This window comes from Anabas testudineus, chromosome 9 (genome assembly GCF_900324465.2).
Source record: "Anabas testudineus chromosome 9, fAnaTes1.2, whole genome shotgun sequence".
NCBI lineage: Eukaryota > Metazoa > Chordata > Actinopteri > Anabantiformes > Anabantidae > Anabas > Anabas testudineus.
In genome coordinates this window covers 9500130-9518880 of record NC_046618.1, presented here as the reverse complement: position 1 = coordinate 9518880, position 18751 = coordinate 9500130, and the positions used below count along the sequence as shown (strand labels likewise).

Here is an 18751-nt window from a genome sequence, read left to right as displayed (position 1 = left end):
TCCCCCCAAATTACACTCTATCCCAGGACCGAGCACTCCCCTTCAGGCTCTGTTGTTCACTTTCTATCTCAATCAATACAGGGGCTTTTTAGACGATTACACGGGCTTCTCAGGAAACCCCATTAGGATGCTCCCTGGAGGTCAAAAGGCTCAGATCCACTTAACGTTTGTCAAAATGCAAGACTCTAATTATGTGTTCTTACAAGATTAAAGCTTTTTGTCTAAATGTGCCTCAGTATCATGAGCAGTCATACATGTTTCATTACTGGTCGGCAAAACCATTCCACAGTCTTGGTTCTATGTTATTTTGTAAGGTCTCATTAAACAGTGATTTTGGATAATGTGAAAGTAGTTTTTATCCTTACATTACTTTACTAAATAGCATCAAAAAAGGAATTCAAATAGTATAGTGGTAAAATATAGCAGCAGTTCTGACAACATAAATCTAGGAAACAGAAGAAAAGGTGACATTTATCTACCACCTGATGTCACGAATCAGTCACAGTCTCAGCTCCAGGGAAGACATAAATCATCAATTAAACAGAGCATAAGTTTTTTATATGTGTACCACACAGGCTATGTGCAACTCAAATCAGGCACCAGAATGACAATAAACAAGTCGGCTCATTTAAAATTTGAGTGGGTTTCATGTGCAATAGGCAACATACATATCTAACGACATGAATATTTAGAAGAAAGTATACAAACACTTCATCACACTTAAAACTGGAAAGATGAGAGAGGCATCCTCTTCATATACAGTACATCTATCTTCTAGCTGAGCTTCTATATTGATCCTAATGGTCCACAGGAACACTTATGACTCACCGACTATTGGGACAGATTGATCTATGCTACTGGCAACCTCATTTGCAAATATTCAATATCTGCTCACCACTGAGGAAGTGGGTCTGCATTGAGTTGCAAATGACCTATGTTTGATTAGCATGAGGAGTAGGGAAAATATCCCACAGCCTTTGGTCACCATGTGTTGTTTTTGTCCAGAAAGAGTGACCACAGCCCACCTGTGTCATATATTATCTATGTGTCTCTGTCTGCATGGGTTTGTTCTTGCTTTCATTTCATGCATTTACCCCAGTTATAAAATCTCTCATAGCTCAGTTGCTATGTTGTTAATTCTTTCCGAGCATCTGGGATGAAGGTTAGAGAGGGATGCGAGAAGTAGCAGGCACAGATGCTTTGTTTGGCCTCCTAAACAAGAAGATTGTCACTCACCTTACCCTTTCATTCAAATAAAACAAGAACTTCCTCGTTTCCTGATATTCATTAAACATCACACAACAGGCTATTGTTGTATGCCATACTTAATCTGACCACCCTCCCTAGACATACACATGGAACCCCCTCCTACACACCGTTTGGTCTGACCCGACACGCTGGTGATTACTGTATGTGGGAGGGCAGCATTAAGAGATAGAAAACAAATTCACCAGCTCCAACTATCGATTTAAAAGCTGACCCAGTGTACCTGCTCTCTCTGCTCTGCTCATTATCTAGCTGACAATCATCTCTTCCACCACCTTTATCAGTTAATAACTGCATGTTGCTGTGTTAAGAAAGAAGGAAGAGGAGGATGAGGACAATGCTTCTGAGAGTAAAACCAAAGCCACATCAATCATTTTACCTCTTTCTGTGCAACGCTGCCACTCAGCTAGGCACGCTGGAATTCCTGAGTCATTCAGCAGTCTACACTGACATGCTTAACCCTGATTACAATAACAAATGGAGCTCAGGCTAGTGAGTGTATGGGTGAGAGTATTTGTGTATACCTAAGGTGCATGTGCATGTACATGTACTGTGTGTGAGAGAGAGAAAGAGAGTCTGTGTAATCGAGTGGTTGAGACTGGAGTGAGAAATGCTGGAGGGTAACACAATGTCACAGTGCAGAGTCCCCATCTTGCAGTACACAAACTGTTCTTGTGACAGGCCGGGATATATTTTGGATTTGTCCTCAGAAAGCTCTTGTAAGGGAATAGTGCCGTTATCAGAGAGGCTAATACTGGGATCAGAAGGGGGGAGATGTGGGACAGATCAGGGAGACAATGAAGGTAAGGTTATCCCTCAAGGACACACTAAGGAGTGATGGAAGGAGGGAAAAGAGACCTCATTTTCACCACCAAGGGCAAAAACCAACAGAAACACAAAGTTTGTGACCTTGCTGTAAGGACACTTTAGACAATGTTTGCTGAATGATTAGCAGATGGAGAAGAGCTAATGGTCAAAGTAAAGTGCTCAAGAGAAGGTTAATCTGACATTTAAAATTAGACTTAACAACATTAATATTAAAAACTTGAAGGTTCCTCTCAGCTACAATAAGCAGAATGATGTCAGGTCATGAGTTCATCATGTTTTTGAGTTTTAAGTGGAAGCACATGTTGGGCATAATTCCCAGTGCAAACACCTGTACCACTATGCCACCTCCTCAACCTAAAATGAAAACTAAATTTGCTGCTCTGAATTGCACTTGTCTACAGGTAAAAACACTTAAATCATTCATACCAGGTTCTTCACATGTCCACAGCAAACAAACTCACAGACTCAGATATGTGGAATAGATACGAGGTACTAGAAGATACTTAAAGCCAGAGTAAGGCATTGATAAATACGTCCATTGTCACAACATAAAAAAGGTGTTATTGACCACCCACACAGATTTGCATTATTAAATAAAACATTTGGCAAGTGTATAAAAGTTAGTTTCAGAGCCATAATAAAATAAGTGGTACTTTCTGTTTTGAAACGCTGGGGACATGTTGAATGAATGTTTTACACTAATAAACACACCAAGTCAGGCACACCACAAACTGTTAAACCATAAACGTAAAGGCTTAAATTGTAAGTATTAACAAAGCAGAAATCTCACTTTAGTTCAGTGGCTGAAAAACTGTTTAAAGTTCAAACTCCACAATTCATTAATAGATAGTTTACAGACTTTTAACTTGTTTGATGTGTTTAGAAAAAAATCAGTTGTTTTCCTTTATCGGGTCTTTAATCATAAAGTGAAAGCTACCACCCATCAACATCGCCAAATGATGTAAGTTGTACTTTCACCAATGTGAATATTTCCCCATGTTCTTGTTGCCCAGACAGCTTCGAGGTCAGCATCAATCATGTGCCTGTCCGTGTCTGTTACAATTGATGGTCCCTCTGGGCTGTAATGAATCCTAATTTAAGCTGCCATCAGGACACTTCCAGATCGAAGCCACAGGCTGTTTCCAAAAGGCCATGCGTTGCTCTCATAACATAACTGTGACAACAGTCAAAAATAAGACGTTTTCTTCATACAGGACATTAAAATGTGGCTCAAATCGCAGTCACAGTGCGTTATCAAATGATGAAACTAAAATTTTATTGACATATTAACACTTTATTGTTATTACACTGTTTTATCAACTGTTTTATGGCCTTGCTAAGATTCTTTAGAAAAATGACAGTTTAAATAGGATGTAATCATTCGTGTGATCATTAATCCAATATGTATACCAGGATCGGCAATTCCAGGTAACTGTCCTGCTCGTTTTTCCCACTTAAAAAAACTTAAAAAATATACTAACTTGGCGTGTCAAAAGGAAAAAGTATATGTTCAGCCCATGTTCATCCAAAAGCGAAAGTATTACCTCCAAGTACTGCCATTCGTCTTGTCCTTGAGACAAACACCTAAATGGAAATACTCACTACAGATCTTTAGCATGAGATATATTTAGAATTAGATTGTGAGTGTATAGCTTCTGTGACACAAAAACCTACTTTCCTCCTTAAGTGTTAAACGCTTTAAAAGACTCGATACAAAATGAGCAGAAGAAATGAGAGAAGAAGGGGAAATGGAAGCAGCCTGTTTCGATTAGACTAAGTATTTCTCTTTCATTAAAACTTGTGAGAAAATAAACTGCATGTGATGTCAAAAGGGGTAACACGCGATTTGGTTCACCCTCTATGGTGAAACATGGAGACCAAGATAAAGAACAATTGAAAATGGTGGAGGGAGCTACAGTTCCAGTTCCAGGTTGATCATACTAAAGAGTCCACTGAGGTTTGGGATGCTGCCTTGTTCCAGCCACTTTCAACACCATGGACAGCGACATCTGAACTAATTTAAACACAGGAAAGAAGGCCGATGGAAACGAGTGCAGCTTTACTCACCAGTAAATATCTCTGTTGGAGCGTCTCAGGAAAATCATTAATACAAATCAAAATGTACCTCACTTGTTGGTAATGTTCAGAAAAGGTAGAAGAAGCAACGACAGTCAGCTTGTAACTTTACAGTAAACGCTGGGACAGCCAATGAAGTAATGCACTTGACACTGGGCTTCTAGCAGGTCAATCAGGACTGAGCCAATCACGTTATTAAAGAGAAAAGAGGTGACACCAGACTGGTAATAATGGCTCGCTTTGATTTAGCACATTGTCTATGTATGACAATTACTGAAACCTCTGTAGATCAAATAAAACTGATTGGCCTAGAAAAGACAGAAGAAATCCTAAAAACTTTTCAAATAGAGAGACAGGATGAGGAAGAACATTTACAATACGATGCTACTTCAATCTCCATATTGCTGCCATTGAAGTGACACTTGACAAAAGATACCAAGACGTTTTAATGAACTAATAATGAATTTATACTTTGCCTTCTCCTTCTGCTTCTCTTTTGCTTTTCTCTAGTATGAAAACTTCTAAAGAAATGAAGACAAACATTAACATGGAGCTCCTCTACTTTGTAACGAGCAAAGGTTAAATGTGAAATTACTTACACAACTTACTAAGTAGTAATCCTTTCCATCACTCATTTTCAAATAACACTGTGAAATGCCTTTTTGGTGTTATGTTCCATATATTCTTATTTAATTTGTGAAATTATGGCTTGGAGCTTTCTGCCCTCATTTTAATAATGACAAGTTATATATACTATCATATTGCTGGGTATGTGAATCATAGTCAGAGTGTGTGACTTTGAGTTGTATTCCGTGTTGGGTTAGGACAGTGTTTCTGCAGTTTATACTGTGAACCACTGCATTATCAGTATAAAATAACAAGAAGAAGTATGTGAACCTCTTGTTTTTCTGCATTCATTTGCCATAAAACATGATCTGATCTTCATCTAAGTAAAGAGTATTAGCAATTGTAATGTAAAAAATTATGATCTTTTATGTCTTCATTGAGAACAACTATAAAAACCTCATAGTGCTGGTGTAAAAAGTAAGGAGTGTGTGGAGTGTCAACGTGCTCTTTGGCAAACGTCAGCTGTGCAGCAATGTTCTTCTTAGTAAGCACCTTCAAACCTTCATGGTGTCCTGGCATAAACACCCTGCTAGTTCGACGTTTTACCTACTGTAAACTCATGAACAGACGTTAGCCAGTTCCAATGATGCCTTCAAATCTATAGCTGTCACTCTGGGTTGTTTCTTTACCTCATGGATGAGTGTTTGTTGCGCTCTTGGGGTCAGTTTGACTGGCCAGCATGCATGAACAAACATGCACATGCAAAAATGCTCTAACAATACACATTCTTAGCTACTGTATCCGTCTCTTTTACAATGCTATGTGTTTAGTTCTCCGTCTTGTTTGTCGTAATACTTTTCCGTCTGGTTTTAATAAAGCACGTGTTGTTTGGTATCCTTTTATCTTAATATTATTTTTATCACGTCATTGCTGATGTCATTTTATCTCATCTCATCCCTTCATCAACCATCATCCTCTGTTCCCCTTTTCCTCATTTTGTCTTCCTCTAATCCCATTAGACAATAGATTTCGATCATAAGAGTGTTCATGTATACACTCTTATCTGATCTTATACAACCTAAAAACAAATGACAGTAATACCTGAAAACAGTAGTTCACCTATGTTCTCTTCTTTCCAGGCATGTGGAATATCAAACAAATGAACAACAGAAGCCTGGATCAGCACGACAACACCAGGCGGTAACTATGTCTCACAATGAATGCTAAAACTTTATTTGGCAAAGTGAGATCTCTGTGTATTGTGTAACTGACTCGCTAAGTGCTGTGATGAATTGGCAAAATTAATTTCAGTGAAGTCATTAATACTTGCTCTCTTTTACCTCTTGAGCAGAGTGCACTTCTGCACTTCTTCTGGAGATTTAATGGATAATAGATCTTTGGCCTCTACGTCAGTGGAGAGAAGTGATATGCTAAATCACTTTTAGACAGCGATCTGGATAACGCTCAGAAGCAGATTTAGAGTAATCAAAGTGTGAGGTGGAAAAGCCTTACAATAACTGCTGCCACTGAAGGAGAATGCACTTATTAGCTGTCACACATACTGTAATATTACTTCATGAGTGGCAGTACTTATAGCATTAGAATAGCATGTCTGAAATGAACTGACCTGCCATTGGAGTAGTGAGCAGGACTATAATTATGACACAAGGCGTAGGTCAGGGCATGACCGCAAAGACTTTTAACTCAATTATTTCTGTCCTCAGAGACTGATTTCCTTATGATTTGACCAAGCCATGGAAATCCATAGGTCCTTTTGAACCTTATAGATGCACTGTATCTCGCCCTTCACACTGCCGCTTACTCAAGCTGACATATCCCTTTGATAGATGTTCTCCTGGGTATACTGACTAAGCACGATGAGTGATGTGGGGATATACCTGTCATCGGCCTGCAACACAGCTGGTGGCGTCCCTAATATCCCTATAACTAGGCCACTTCTCATGAAAAGCAAAGGCAGGGAGAAAGCTTGAGCACACAAGGGCCTGTTGTCTGCAGGCAAGGACACTGTAGATGGACTGTAAAGGACATACAAGAACACATACAACACACAACTATATAGGAAAACAGAAGAGGCCAAATGAAGTTGTTAATAGTATCAGACCATGTGTTCAAATCAGACACATTAAAGAAAACAACTTTCCTCAGCCATGCGGTGACTGTGATGGTAATCCAATTATAAAACTAGAGTGTAGTGGAAATATGTTGTTGTGATCGTGACAGAGGCCTACATTTGCGCTGGTTATATTCATCTGGGCCAAAGAGCCCTACGAGCTACAGGACACTAGAAAAGAAAGCAGTGAAGTGGTAAATAGACGAGCGCATCACATGACACGGGCACTGTGCACGTCGCAGCACCGTTATCATGAAACTTGCCTCCTTTATTTGATTTCCATTGCAATGTAGCACATCCTTGTGGATTCTCATATTTGCATTAGGCTTACTTAGAAGCAACAGACAAAAATAACAGATGCGTGTTCAACTCCGGCGTCTTTACTCACAGAATCACTCGCGTTTTTACGCAGCTGCTCCTCCTCTCCTGCCTCGACGGCAGAGTCCACCACTAATTTCTCGAAGCACGCCGAGCCGAGAGAGGAGCTCTTCTGCTGATGCATGATCAGCTGGGATACGGGGAGTTTGGGGCTTCCGTGCGCCGTTAGCTCGGGTTTGCTCCCCGTGGTTCCAGAAGCTGCGCCAAGGGGCTGCAACACGGGCTGTCCGTCTGTGCTGGTGCCGGGGAGCGCATCGCTTCCGAGACCCTGTTTATCTCCTTCAAAGGGCACCGGGGTAGAGGAGCACAGATTCGGCTGTGACGACGAAAACACACGGTCCAACTGTTTCTTTTTCTTCTTAAACATCCACAGCCCCGATTCCTTCTTGCTGCCCTCCGCGCCGCCGGCGCCGCGACGCTCCGATCCCAGTTTCGGACTGAGCCACGGTTTGGTTTTCTCCTGGAAATTCTTCCACATTCTCCGCTGATAGGACAGAGACTCTTGTCCTTTGGAGGGGCTCTCGTCCTTAGGTGATTTTTGCTCCATGGTGCCTGTGCAGCAGCCAGCCAGCCTGAGCGCACTCTGTGTAGTGGAAGGATGTCACAGTTGGGTTGCTGCAGCTCGGGAGCACTTCCACTGATGATCAGCTTTGAGCGCCAAGAAGGAAACAGACAGCTTGATGATGAAGGGGGTGTTAGTCTCCCGATGAACCTTGTCAAATGCCTATTGAGACTGCACTGAAAATGTTTATGTCACACAGAGCTCGCTTGTTGAAGATTGATCTCACCTCAGTAGTGGAGGAACACATGCAGTGACTTCTGCAAAATAACCTAAAATTCTTGGTATATGCTTGGTTGTTGTCGGGCTTTACGTCCTTCTCTGTCCACTGTGCTTAACCAAGGCTTAAGCAAACTTCCCCATTAATTGTTCTATTCAAATGAAGGACATAGGCTGCACCGCGCCTCCCTCTGGCCAAACAAGTCACTTGACTGGATAATCTGTATTCTGGTGATTGCATAACACAGTGGAGACATTCAGTATATTATAATATTTATATTATAAATAGGGATTGCCTTTCACCCCCCACCTCAGTGTCACTTTATAGTTTTGGTAGGTTCACTCTTTGAGGCACTGACCTTCAAAATCGTAGATGCAGTTTTGAAAACTGGTTTCGCTCTTTTTTTGTCTTGTGAATGTTTCTGCACTGTAGCCATGTCTGGAAATGATCCGCACATCTAATAGTGAATGTTACTACCCACATGCAGCAGCTTCAGTGCAGTAGCCTCTTCTCTTTTTAGCTTCTGTGCTGCTCCTGTGATGTGTATAATAAATCATAGCATCTTTCCCTCTGGCCCTTGTTTCAGTGCTGGCCTGCTGGATGAACACGGTACCCACATACACACAGAGACATAAATTCCAGTGAATACCTTTTTCCATCTAGGTCTTGACAGAACCCATTTAAACAAACTCTAGCTTACTTTGATGAGTAATGAAAAAGACAAAGAAATTATATAATTGGATGAAGAGCATGATTGTGTGCACAATTATTTGTGTGAAACAATGAAACGAAGGTGTGAAGTGGCTCTGATAATGCTTTGTGTGTGTCTCTTCTCCTGAATCCTATAATGACAAAATTAGCCCTTGGTGGTGCCCCACGTGGATTTCTTTAGAATAAGGCTTCGTATGACTTTTCTACTCTTTTTCTATGTAAACAGATCACTGCTACAGAGGGACATCAAGGATATCATCTGTATATTGAACACTGAATGAGTAGTGAATAACTCGGATATCTCATTAATGCTATGAAATAAAACAACCAGGGCCTGCACTGGCAGAAAACTGCCCTGAATCCTTCCATGTGACTCAAACAATTCCCTTCAGCTGCACTAGACTTGTCTACTGGGCTGGCATAGATAGCTCATGAGTCTGCAGTGAGCAGGTCCTCTCTCTTATTATGACCCTGGTCCTGTTGTAAGAGAATAATCCACAGTGTGTGGCTGTGCACACCCACACTCAGAAACAGTAATTGCATGTGATTCAGTGCCACTAGCAGAGCAACTTGACTCACACTGTATAATAATAGGTCTTGGTTAAATGAAACCTGATAAGGCCATTTTTCACTGAAGTATTTTTAAATAATGTGTACAGTGAAACTGGAAACTGGAGGATGATTGGAAACTGACTTGATGCCTCCAAATTGGTCAGTATAATTTGGTCAGTATTCCCTTACTGTCTATGGCCACTTAAATAATTACATATCCTCTTTATAGTGTCAGTCTGCTTAAACCTCAAGAATCCGACTTGGCTGGCACAGTTCCTTATTAGTGCTTAAAGAGAGCTACACTGAAGTAATTTAAAGCTTTACTCATTTATTCAAACTACTATGAAAAGTACTGAATTTGCATTGTTACCTTGAAATGATTCCAACGTGTCTAATATTCAAACTAATGGCTTTAACCTTTACCTTATGTTACCTCATTACCCCTATGGTTTCTGGCTGGTGCTGGCATGTGCTGCTTATACTATTCTATTATACAATACAATATGTATACTATATCAATCACTACTATACATCAATCATCAGTAATTACTATATATTGTCAGTTGCAGTAATTGTTTATGTTTAAAAGACTATTTGAGAGGGGTTAGATTGTGTTTTATAGACAAAAGCATTTGGCCCAAAATAATATCACTTGAATAATGTATCACTACTATTTATGAATTATCAGGATTTTAGATAAAAACTCTCTTAATGAAAAGTGAATTAGTGTGTGTGGGTGTTATGAGATCTGTTACCTTAGGAGTTATGTGGACTGATCAATTACTTTACATTTTTTAAAAGTTTAAGTAAAAGTAATGTTCGCACTATTCTGGTTTACCGAGTTAAGATACTTGACTCTTACAATGCATCATTCTTGCATTATTGTGTTGACAAAGTCACACTAGCAGGCAGGCACACACCACACAAGGAGACCACAGTTACCAAGTGACGTGACAACACAAACACACACATGAACTAATGAGCTGACCGGAGAAAAGTGCAGACCTGTGAGTATTTAGAAAAGAACAAAAAGCAAAAACTAACTGATATAGTTCTCACAAATATGTATTTGTTTATTTATTTTTAGAAAAGAAGAATGTCAAACGAGTCAAAGTTGCAGCCCTATCCCAGCAGGTAACTTTTCATACTGTATTTTATATTTTGAACTGGTACAATGTTGCTGTGTGTGACTAATTGTACAATTGTAAAATCAATCAGTATCCAAGAGGTACGCAAGTTTTTTCACTGCTGGGAAGGAAATAAGGTTGGGAGCCACCAACGACCTTTCTAACATTGATGTGAATCACACTGATGAAATTAATCCTTAATCCAGAGTAGTATCAGGCAGGGTGGCACCACACACAACGACAGGAAGTCAATGAGGTATCTGGTTTTAGCACATCATATCATTCTATCCTCATTACTCTTCTTGGTGGATGAATGTTTAAAGGATTTTCTTTCTCCTGACGGTATTGTTGTAGCTCCCTCTAGTATTAAAATATAGTAACTTGACTTCCCACGATTTGCAACAAACAAACTACCAAAAGACTGACTGCTTGGTTTTTTGTTTGTTTACTTCCTGATGAAGACCTGATGTCTTGGAGGGTCGTCTGTGCAGTCAGGAGAGGACACTGGCCGTGCTGCTAGAACAGGCTTTCAAGATCAAAGACGAGGTGGCAGCCGGCCTGCAGTCCACCCAGGGCTCTGTCCAGGTCCAGAAACTTTCCCACAAGCTGCTGGAGAATCACATACTGACAATCACGCGCATTGTTAAGCAGCTTAGCATGGACATACAGGTATACAAATGGATATATGTTGAAGGTTACTACATAAGGTGTTGTCCTATAGCTGAGTAAACATACTGAGGTCCTTCTTTCTTTCTATCTTTCTATCTTTCTGTCTATTGTCATCGTTGTGGTTTTGTTTTTTACACCTTCTTTTCACTTCTTCCGATGTACAGCTCACACATTCACAGTCTCTGACTGATCAGAACGCACACTTAGAGAAGCAATTCATAGAAACAGAACACAAAACTTAAATACACAGCTTCATTAGTGCAAGCCAAATGGCCCATTAACAATTAGAGGCTGATATTTTCTGAAATATTTAGTAAATGCCTAAGATCTAGTCAATTCTGTACAGGATAAAGTAATAAGCTATAAGCCATGAAGTGAATCAAACGAACTAAATCAAACCAAAGCAGTTATTGTTTTCTCTAAGACGTTAGTTTGTTATGGAAAATCCATCATAGTGATCACTTAGGTGAAGATGGTGATGATATTTCTGGCAATATACACTTCTCAGGGAATGACAAAAAGCAGTTTACCCACAATGACTATTTGGACTGCATTAACAGAAGATTAGCATGCTATTTGAAATTATCATCCATAGATGCCTGTGAGGTTTTGTTTTACATTAAATTACTATGCTTCTAAAATTAAATAGATGATGTACAGTTCATTAACTGTGTCTTTTTTCTGAGCAGGCACTGGAGAGACAGATCGCCCAGCGAGATTCTGTTACCTCTGGAACAACATTAGCCATTCAGAGCCTGGACCATAAGAACATGGCCGGCATTGGAGACCTGAGAGGACGAGTAGCCAGGTATGCACCGAGCCCCAGGTCAAATATTGCATGAGAACGCAGAAGTATACGCTGCAAAGAATGTGGCAAATGCAAAAATTACTACTTATTGTTGAAAGAATTGTACAATTATTTAGACCCAAGTCTAGTGAACACAGTGATCTACCTGTTAGACGTTCCTTGTTTCTCTCTCTCCCTTCAGTGAGATAAAGCACATAATATACATCCAACACCAAAGTGAAATGTCTAAGTTCGAACACGCTCTAGATGCTGAGTAACGCTTGCTTATTACCCTGTGGCTGTGAAGATCAGCAGTTATTAGATTGGGCTACTGAAGACAGGCTGTCACCTTAATGACCTGCTCAGAGGGACTTGCATTAAGATTGGTGTGTTTGCTGCGTAGCTTCCTTGGCTGAATTCATGTGAAAACCTGGCAATCATTAATAAATGAATCTGGGATAATGTAATTTCTCATCACATAGTAGATCAAAGCTGTAGCATTATTCTGTGAACATCATTATTTGAAGTCAGTGGTGAGCGGGGATATTGCTTTGCTTCACAAACAGATGATTTATAGTTGAATAAAGGCTGCAGACACACTCGACCTAGAGTAATGTCCCCTTACATCTAGAGGCACAGTAGTGGTCTGCAAGGAAATAACCCATATTTCACACTAGGCATTTCACTAATTAGCTTCTCTATTTGGTGGTTGAGCTTCCACAGTATTTTAGCACCAACATTAAATACGCATACACACACAGCGAGCCTCACAGAGACAGGAAGTAATAGTCTCTGAAGGCTTAGTGATGACATCTTAAAGCAAGTGTCAAAAGGAAGCAATGCAATGCTGATAAACGGTTAGATCAGTGCATGTTTATCACACAAACACAAGATATGGTGGAAGCAAGTTATTTTATGTGAGAGACTGATTGTGAAGTCTGTTTATCGTCAACCTGCTGATTCTATTAAACTAATTTGCTCATTTGATTGGTTGCAGTGTTTTGCCTCTGGCAACAGAATATATTTTTCTTTAATATTCAGGGGATAAATTGACTTCTTTTCACTTCCATTAGCTAGTCTCAGAGAGTATTGATAAGAGCAGCCATCTGAATGTTTTTCCATCCTCCTGCCCGATTATCTACAATCTTAATTGTGGGTGCTTCAGTGCGGGGCTCTTCCCAGTTCTCCCCAGGCTTCTGCGCCTCTCTCCGTCGTCACACTTCTACTTAAATCTCCATCAGCGGTATCTTACCATCCATCTGTATTTCCCCATCTATTATCTCAGGTGCGATGCCAGCATTGCCAAGCTGAGCACTGACAGGAGCTTTGGGGAGCAGCAGATGATTAGACTGCAGCAGGAGGTGACAGAGCTCAGGTCAGCTGTGGATGTAAAGCTCAAAGAGCTGGAAGTCAAGGTGAGAGACGGTGCATCAGTGCAGTCAGTGCCTAACAGCAGATGGGTGTTTAGCTTAAGTCAACAATATGCATAAAGCAGCTAAATTAGGCTCTACACTTTAATCTTATACCCCCCCCTCCCCACACACACACACACACCATATTCTAGTGCCTAATTCTTTGTCAATTTGTTAGGTACAAGAGGGGAGTTGTATTCATTTATGTGAATTTTTATAATAATAATCTGACAATATGCACAGGGGATATATCATGCGGTTCGTTCTAGGACTGGGGGGGTGACTGGTTGTTTGCTAAGTAAATTAAAGAATACAGCTGCTGAATGAGATGAGCCTTATCTAGTTTACACTGAGCTTCAACCACAGCCGCAGATTGAAAGAAGGAAATTACATGTGAAATTAATTCAAAACAGGATGGCATGTTTACTTTATAAACAGCTTTTACTGCTTCTTGTTTCTAGCTTTCTTTACAAGATCGGTATCATAAAACCCTGGATTACGACACCTGCTGTCGGCTACATGTTATAATGCTCTCTGTCCTTATACTAAATCGAAAGCCAACTTCCTCCCCAAACACACACACGCACATACTGGTTCAGCCTTTACTCAGTTTTGTTGGTGGCATAAAGTGGTAAATCACCGTTATGGCATATTAGCTGTGGAGCAGTGGTCAAGCATGGGCCATAAAGATAATTGAAAAAAGCAGAGAAAGTGGGTCAATGCAGTTTCTCCTGACTGAGCCTGTTGTAGCAGCTCAATCAGCCTGACTCAGCTGAAACAGTAAAGGTTAAAGGTCACATCATCACATTACTACATACGTTCATATGTTTTCCCATTGCCAGCTTCATGAAGATCTGAGAAGACTGGAGGCCTCATTGACACATCACTCCCAGGGCCAAAGGAGCTCCATGTGTGATCTGCAGAGACAAGTTAAACTACTGGAAGACATGTAAGGACATTTATTAGAGAGTATGCACCGCCCATGTACACCTGGATTACTTGGTATAATACTAAGCAATATTTTATTCTTACCTTGCTTCTACACAAACTTAGAAGCTATTTAAAAGCAAACTCAGAGCAATACATCCTATTAAGATTTGTTAAGATTTAATTGTTGTGTCCATTTCCTCTGCCCAGAGCCCATAAAGAATTATTAAATAATATGCCCCATCAGTCCTAACTCTCCATATACAGTAGTTGATTTACTAATAAATGATCTTGGTTGGCAGCAGTATGCAGAAGATTTGCAATCTTTTCCACAGGGGAAACAGGAAAAGAGAAATTAATGAGAACTATGCTCAATTTAATGATGTTAGACATCGGAAAAGGAAACCATGAACATCTGATAAAAATAGAAAACTAGTGCTCAGATTAATGATGTGGCTCATGACCTATCGGAAAGGCAACCATGACATCTGATAAAATTAGAAGAATATAGCATTGGAAAGCACAGGAGTTGGGATTTCCCAGTGTGAGAAATGAAACAAAAGCGTAGTGTAGTGCTGTGACCTTACTCCAGTAGGGGGTACTTATGCAAGACCTCTTTGCACCTTGTAAGTCACTTTAGATAAAAGCATGACTAAAATGTAAATGAGTTATTTACAGAAATATAACCACAGTTATCACTGACTATCACCAGACCACCCTCCATGTGGGTGCAAGGAGGAGGTGAGCATATTTGAACTATAACTATAAATAGATACTATATTAAAATAAGACATTTCTCAGCAGTAAGCTACTGTGCGTCCCAGACCACCTGAAGTTTGGCAACCCTAAGTTGGGCTCTTTGTCAAAATGCTTTTTTATAGTCGTTCAATAGACCTATATAAGGTCTTAACTAATTTGATCTTTCATATTTAAAAGTGAGTGTGTTTTCCTGCAGTCACATCAGGTTACTGGGATCCTCTGCAGTAGCATTCTGCTACTTTAATTCAGTTTCATTTATATAGCTAGGAAATCACAACAGAAATTATCCCTATGTAATTTACATAGTGGCATCAAGACTTTGCAGAATCATAAGAAAACCCTCTTTAAGGGAAGAAACCTCTAACAAAATCAGGCTCATGGTGGGCACCCATCTGCCGACCAGTTGGGGTGAGGCCAGCTAGTGGTGTCTGTTGGAGGTGGTGCCAAATCACTGACTGCTTAATGCTAGTGACCACAGCTTTTAAGTCCTCTTCTTACATGCCTATACATAAGCAAGAGAAAGGCCAGGAGGCCACAGTATGTTGTTTTTGTGTGAAATCAGCTGTCCTTGTTGTTTGACCTACAAATTATCAACATAAACTATATTTTACGTATTAACAAGCATGGCGTTACAAATGAGGTGTCTCTAATCGAGTTAAATTCACCTATAGCAGGAGTCTAATTTGTATTAAAACTTAACTAAATAAACACATTGGCTGTTTCAAGAACCTGTAACAGTAGTGTTGAGCTACAAACACACCATAAGATGAACATCACATCTATATCACGCATATTTACTGCACCATATTTGTTGTCACTTCATTTTTCCGCTATGTAACACTTTTTTTGACAAGTCAGAGTATTCCACAGAGTTTTACAAATTAGGCTATAGAATTTCTTATGTTTGTGTGGGCAGCTCTTTGTGAATGTGTTATTTAGCACTTTTATGCTCATACACTAGCAGCACCCAACCGCAGATTGACAGTACACTTCCTGCTGAGGCTGGCACCAGGTCACACCAAAAAGAAAAGCAGCACGACTGCTGAGGAAGTCTCACCTCTAATGAATACTGACGTTTAAAAAGCCTCAAGTACTTAAACATAGAATGGTTTGTACTTAAAATAAATTGACTATCAATTATTTATTTATGATTGATAATGTTCACACACCCAGTCCATTAGCTGTTGTTTTACCTCTATTAACTATTATTGTTTTACCTCTGGTATCTGTTCAGGGTGTCAGCAGAGCGAAAGGAAGCTAAGGAGCGGACACACGTGCTGAGGAAATGGACAGAAGATCAGGTCAACAGCGTTATCCAGGCACATGCAGAGAGCAGCCAGCAACTCCGCTCACTACTACAGGACAAAATGGTACACAGCCTTTCAGTTTCACAGTTTGTGCAGGGATGTGTCTGTGTTGTGAAGGGTGCTATGTGAAACCCTTTGAATCATGACACTTGTGATGCGGTTACACAATGTCGATGCTTTCTTCTTCCCAAAATTTATATTGAATATTTCCTTGAGTTTGACCCTTTCACCCCAACTACAAAAATCTGTGAAACCTGTAGTTGGATTTCTTCTGGATGAACACCACGATTTTACCTTTTTATGTCAATAAAATCAATCAATCAATAACAACTTTACTGTACCCAAAGAGTGACAACACATGACACATAGAAAACAAAACCACTGTCAACATAGAGTACCTACATGGCATCAATGTATCCTCTCTTAATTCACCATACTGGTATCAGTATGTGCTGATACCAGAAAACTGTGTTTGCAGCTGTTGAAAGCAACGGATGGGAGCTGTCAAACCGGATGGACTGTACTTGTTCATTAGTTGCTTTTTATGCTGCTTTCAGACGGGCTGCTTAATGGACTTCCAGTGATTTTACTATACCTTTAACCGTGCTGTTTAATGAATAAAACATTTTCTTTTAGCAGTGAACTTGTTGGTCACAGCACTATCTCAAAAACAATATGGTTACGAATTTGTAAAGCTCAAATGTTACAAGCGAAGTCTCCCATGTCTCTCTACCTCTTTACTAACACAATCAAAAAATGCAAAAATGCATGGGTCACATATACCACTGCAATGTGATTGTGAGGTATTGTTCAGCAATCTCAACTCTTTCCTTTAATGTGCACGTGTTCTGTGTGTTAGGTAGAGGCAGAGTCTAGATTAGCTGACCGACTGCATGCTCTAGAGGCTCGACTGGAGCACTCTGAGACCCAGCGTGATCAGGCTGACCAGACTCAGGCAGATCAGCTGAAACGCTCTGAAACCAGACTCAGTAAAAGAATGACCTCAGTGGAGAACAGCTTTCACCAGGAGCTGCAGCTGCTCAAACAGGAGTACCACAAAGGTGGGTGTTGGTTACTTGCTGAGTAAACACACACACATAGAATATGTAACCTACCATATATGTCAAGGAAGTAATGCACATGCAGGAACACTACATGAAAGAGTCAGGAAGACAGAAAGCGAGAGAGTATGGATATATGGGGTTTCAAGATGGCAGACAAACCAAACATTTTTGTTGTGCATCAAGTGGCTCACTGCTGCCTCATATCTCAGAAGCTTTGCCGCTAGATCTCAAAGCTTCCCCCATTTCTGTCAATCTCTCTCAGCATCCAGCTTCTATTAAAGGGCAGACAACTAGAAGAGGCGATTGCTTTGTCAGTAAATAAAAGAGAGAGTAAACTGCTCCAGGAATCACTGCGCAGCCACAGGGGCCATTCATTTATTGCTCTATTTTAAGTATAGGATAAAAGAAAACAGTGGAGATGGTAAGAGAAGAGGGAAAAGCAATGCATAATTTAGGAGTGTTGTAAATATTTGTGGCAAGACGGGCGGGGAGTCAGAAAGAGAGGGAGAGATTTAATATCCCATCACTGTATAAAAAAGTTTGTTCCACCCCTCCTCACAGTCCCTGAATACCACTTCCTAGTACTTCCTATCATGCTAATATCATGAGATCAAATCGTGACTAAACAGAAACATGGCAGGTTAGTGACAGCATGATGCACCAAAAGACATAATGTTAGAGCAAACACAACAAACTATCAGCAGGTTGATGTTATACTTAAACTGCGAGCACTGAAATAGCAGCACTCAGCACTCCCTTTAAATACAGCATGTCTGGTGATTCTTGGTGCTTACTGCCTCTCTTTCAACCAGGGTTCCTGTCTGTGCACGATGCTATTGAGTCCCTGAGGCAGATTGGTGACATCCAATCCCGTCTTGACAAGGAGAAGCTTCAGAAGGATATCAGGCACATCTGCAGCAAGGTGGCAGAGCTCAGTGATTTGTGACATTATCAACTGAAGAGTAGCTCTTTTTTATTGTCATGTCTATCCTGACGCAATACTCAGAGTCAAACTCCTTTATACACCAAAAAAAAGGCCCAAAGGTGACACTGTCGAATGTTTCCTCACTAGCTTTATTTACACTTTACTCTGTGACTGCATTGCTATTAAGACTGTTGCTATATTTATTTTACTCCCTCTGAGTGAAAAGGAAATAGTGACTTGCAATTTTAACTCTTTTGTTATGTTAAAAAATAAAAACAATTTAATAAAGCATGATGATTAATTGTGTACCTTTTCACTTTTAATTAAACCCTCGTTTTTATTTTTAATGTACATGGTTCTGCCATCACTTTACTTTAAAAATTAACATTTACTATATTAATGTGCATTGCATGCAGCATTTGTGAATTACTGAAGATCGGCCCCTCTCTTTGTCTCGCATGTGCAGACAAAATAAACCCTGGGTCA

At 40.1% G+C, this 18751-nt stretch overlaps 2 protein-coding genes across 5 annotated transcripts in view; one reads left to right on the top strand and one right to left on the bottom strand.

Annotated features, from left to right (window-relative positions):
* Nucleotides 1–7884, bottom strand: part of mctp1a (multiple C2 domains, transmembrane 1a) — a 112776-nt gene extending 104892 nt beyond the window's left edge. For all 4 annotated transcript variants that reach the window (XM_026344257.2, XM_026344259.2, XM_033326170.1 and 1 more), the window contains exon 1: nucleotides 7257–7884. In XM_026344257.2, coding sequence (XP_026200042.1) covers nucleotides 7257–7793 — 537 coding nt within the window. In that variant the 5' untranslated portion in view covers nucleotides 7794–7884. The remainder of the gene's footprint in view (nucleotides 1–7256) is intronic.
* A 2392-nt stretch (nucleotides 7885–10276) lies between these two features.
* On the top strand, nucleotides 10277–18383 carry fam81b (family with sequence similarity 81 member B). The gene is made up of 9 exons (XM_026343913.1): nucleotides 10277–10295; nucleotides 10376–10422; nucleotides 10877–11084; nucleotides 11774–11892; nucleotides 13157–13286; nucleotides 14126–14232; nucleotides 16204–16339; nucleotides 17136–17337; nucleotides 18153–18383. Exons 2-9 carry the CDS (start codon nucleotides 10385–10387, stop codon nucleotides 18284–18286), a joined length of 1074 nt encoding a protein of 357 aa, XP_026199698.1. The 5' UTR covers nucleotides 10277–10295; nucleotides 10376–10384; the 3' UTR covers nucleotides 18287–18383.
* Nucleotides 18384–18751: the final 368 nt, after the last annotated feature.